The 4,096-nt window shown below is 52.2% G+C and overlaps 1 protein-coding gene across 1 annotated transcript; it reads right to left on the reverse strand.

The window, feature by feature from the left end:
* Nucleotides 1–2,449: 2,449 nt before the first annotated feature.
* LOC123145354 (dof zinc finger protein 4) lies at nucleotides 2,450–3,750 on the reverse strand. The gene has a single exon (XM_044564754.1). It carries the CDS (start codon nucleotides 3,607–3,609, stop codon nucleotides 2,737–2,739), a length of 873 nt encoding a protein of 290 aa, XP_044420689.1. The 5' UTR covers nucleotides 3,610–3,750; the 3' UTR covers nucleotides 2,450–2,736.
* Nucleotides 3,751–4,096: the final 346 nt, after the last annotated feature.

Below are 4,096 nucleotides of genomic sequence, written 5' to 3' on the forward strand. Positions count from 1 at the left end.
AAATAGTCTAGCTAGGCTCTAATCTATGCATGGTGTTTATATCTTGGTTATATAAGTTTGGCAGATATGCAGGGATTGACAAGATCGTTTTTCACAGCTGATGCACCCTATGGTAGGGGGAGGGGCATGGGCGACGATCATGTGTTACGCCGATGCATGCATCTTGGACCTATGGTAAGGGCCCGTCAACTTCGTAGTCTCGACGAAAATCTTGAGCGACATGATCCGGGTCGGCGACCATCTAGTCAAGATTCGGGGGCCTTGGTGTCCTCTCCATCAAAATCCAAGCAATCGGAGCAGCGCGTTCGCTGGAGCGTGCGTGACGACTCTCGGGTACAGCACGGGTCGACGCGTGACGGGAGGAGGGACGACTATTCCTCCCGAACCCGTGTCCCAGCCGGAGCCACGCAACGCAGCGCCCGATCCGAGACGGGCAGGAGTGGGTGGAATGGGACGCAACGGACAAATCGTACGGTGCACCGCCGATGACTGTCAACGGAACAACGACCCCCGCTGACGAAACGGGACCACCGTCTCCTTAATGCTTTGACTCGCGCGCCGCACCGGTTCGCCAGCAGTCTACATTACCTTCTCTTCCGGCGGACCTGCACCTAGCTCATGATGCCCGCCAAACACTTGGGTTTGGTCGTGGGAAACGACTACTCTAGAGTAGTAGCACTAGTGGTGTGGACACGGGACGGGACACACGGGACCGGTCCAAGTTGGCGTGAGGGCGCACGCGAGCAGGTATGTCGCGCCATGCCGATCCATGGAGGCTGCTGGGGCCAGCGGACGTACGCACCTTCTTTACTGTACTGATGTACCCTACAGAGCGAGTACTGTACGTAAGCGCCAGCTAGCAAGCCAGTGCCATCTCCATCAACACAAACTCCCCGGAGAGCGAAAGCCCCGAAATTTAACTAGTACGATAACCTAACATAAACTCAACAAATCAACTACCAGACGACAAGGCTCTAACATGATTACGCTTAGCTTTGTCCTTGTTGCAAAGAAAAACAAATCAACTCTTATAATGGAATGGGATATTAATATTGCTCTACTTGATCCAATTTAAACCCTTTTCTTGACTTAATTTTCTCTCTCAATGTTTTCCAAGACTATCTAACACCCTTCCTGTTTTGGAAAGACAAAATATAGATACAAAAGGTTCTTATTTCATTCGCAAAAAAAAGAGTTCCATTGTTTTCTAAAAAAAATCATATTCTCCCTCCGATACATAATACGTGGTTCGAACGTTTTGAACTAAAACTACGGCACTTATTATGGATCGATGGGAGTATGTAAAATTACAGATGAAGAATACGCCTACATGACACCATGATCTGTAAAAAAAATGTTTCAAAAATTGCGCATCTTTACGCCTCAATCTATATAATATATATATTTTCCAAAATTCTCATAAGCTGTATTTGTGTTAAAACTTGGTATGGTGCTATAGTGTAGTTCTTTTTTTTTGCGGATACTGTAGCATAGATATAGACCATGGAAAAGAGTATGAGAGAAAATATTGAGACAAGTGGTGAAGGTCCGCACGCAAGTGGTGAACAAACGGACCGTAAGTGAGGCGATGCATCTCCATCGTTGGGCGAATGACATCTCGGGAGAGTTGTGTTCAGATGGGCTGTTGCATATCATCAACCTCTGGGACATAATGATCAATTTGGTGCTGGATCCGGTGCACAATGATACCCCCCTTTGGAGATGGAATAATGCAGGCACATATACCTCAAAGTCGACATATGACATGCTATGGCACGATAGTGTTCGATGTGCGTCGGCCGCTGCAATCTGGAAATGCTGGGCGCCCCTATCCTGTAAGATTTTTATGTGGCTCGCGATGCAATATCGGCTCTGGACAGTGGACAGACGGTTACGACACGGACTGCAATATCACACCTCTGCTTGTTACATCTGCGCCCAAGAGGAAGACTCGGTTGATCACTTACTACTTCACTGCGTCTTCGTGAGACAAGTCTGGCACAGCTGCTTCCTGAAAGCGAGAATTAGTGACACACTGGGGCCGACGGTGAACGACAAGATTGAAGATTGGTGGCTAGAAGCTCGTGCGCGCATCCCGAAGGTAAACAGGAGAGGTTTCGACTCGGTTGTTATGCTCATTTGCTGGCATCTTTGGAAGCATCGCAACGGTTTGGTATTCGGACCATCAAGGACTAGCTTGACTGTGGGTGCATTCACAAGCCAGGTCTTTGACGAACTTAGATCTTGGATGAGTGCGGGAGCGAATGGAGTCAACATATTTTGTGAGTAGTAGGGTATGGCTTTAGGAGTGGAGCTTGCTAGGCGGGTTGGCTCTAGGGTGTGTAACTAAGGCCTGGCTGTAATAACTCTCTTGTAAATACATTCTGCCTTCTATAAAACTAAGGTACGCGATTGCGTACTTAAAAAATATATTGAGACAAGTCAATAATTAGGGGTACAACATACATATGAGATGTTCACAATCTAAAGAGAAACAAGAATAAGAGGTGACTTGATTCGGTTGTAGCGACACAATGGTTAGCTTTCTTACACAAACCTGTGTTGTGCAGCCACAGAAATGGAACGAAAACAAAGAGGTACGGTACAAGTGCAGGCAGTACGTACGTAGCATTACGTGTACTATACTGTAGTACTTACCAGCTAGCTGTTGGTCGTCGTTAAGAAGCATTTAACTGCAGCTTAATTAAGGCAATCGCGATGAGGAACTAGACCAAACTAGGGTAGGTAGACGGACGGGTCCTGGACGTCCGTCCAGCAGCTCCCGCCGTTCCAGTAATCGGCCGGCGACGCGTCGCCGAGCTCGAAGATCCCCGCGTCCAGGGACATGAACGGCGCCATGTCGGCGACGGTGGAGGTGCAGGTGGGCTCCTCTGGCTCCTGCGCCGGCTCCTGCCCAGGGAGCAGCAGTGACCCGATCGCCTCCTCCATCTTCGGCTCCGCCGAGAAGCTGAACACCGGGAGAGGCGGCGGAGGAGGCGGCGCGAAGAGGGACGCGAGCGCGGCGGCCTGGTCGGCGAATATCGGCGCCGGAGGTGGCACGTCTGCCGCGAAGGGGTAGTTCGTCATGCGGCTGGCGAAGGAGACGGCGTTGGCGTTGGAGTTGGACGACGGCGTGGCCGGAGGGGGGTCGGTCGTCGTCGTCGGTGTATCCTCCCCGTTGGCCGTGGGGCTCGCGCTGCCGCTGCCGCTGTTGGAGCGGGAGGAGGACGACGAAGACGCGCGCCGCTGGCTCTTGGCGTCCGTGGCCGCGGGCGTCGACGGTGCCGACGCCGACGACGAGCTGCGCTTGGCCTTGCGGCAGCCGCCGCCGACGGGGACGTTGCGGAGGACGCCGCCCTTGGTCCAGTACCGGCGGCAGCTCTTGCAGAAGTGGCGCGGCTGCGACAAGTTGTAGTTGTTGTAGTAGCAGAACTTGGTGTTGGTGGACTCGCACCGCGGGCACTTGACGGCCGCCTCCGGCTGCGCGGACGCCGCCTGCGAGAACACGCCGCACCGGGACGCCGGGCCCTGCACGCGCCGGATGTCTGCCGCGGCCGCGCCGCCGAACAGCCGCCCGGCGAGGCCCGGGATGGACTGGAAGTCTTGCATGGGCTGGTGTGGAGTTCAGAACATTCTACTATAAGAGAGCGTGCGCTGCTATGCGCTTGTTATCAGTGGCTTTGTGGGCGTGCTTGTCGACGAGCTAGGAGCGGCAAGAGCTCCACCCAATGAGCTTGGCCTCTGCATCACACAAGGATAGCGGGTAAATATCTGCAAACCGATGGATCGTTGCTGCCCGTGAAATTACGCAAGTGCCCTTGGCTCCTAAATGTTGACCAAAATACCCTTGCACAAAAAATGCTCCATGCCATGCATGTACTCGTACGTACTAGCGTGTATAGAGACCTCATGGGTGTTGGCCCATGCATCTATCGAACGAGACGCTTCACTATGTGCGCTCGTGTCATCATTTCTTTGGTTTTCAGCTATGTTTTCTCCGGTATGGTTATTATGTAAAGCAAAAGGGTTGTTAATTTCCTTCTTCTAATAGAACTGCGCGGTCCTCTTGTTGTCGCGACATTACTCGAAAAGTTAA

Source organism: Triticum aestivum, chromosome 6D, assembly GCF_018294505.1.
Source record: "Triticum aestivum cultivar Chinese Spring chromosome 6D, IWGSC CS RefSeq v2.1, whole genome shotgun sequence".
NCBI classification, from domain to species: domain Eukaryota; kingdom Viridiplantae; phylum Streptophyta; class Magnoliopsida; order Poales; family Poaceae; genus Triticum; species Triticum aestivum.

Coding starts and splice junctions, on each gene's coding strand:
- LOC123145354 (XM_044564754.1), bottom strand. CDS start 3,609: ATGCAAGACTTCCAGTCCATCCCGGGCCTCGCCGGGCGGCTGTTCGGC.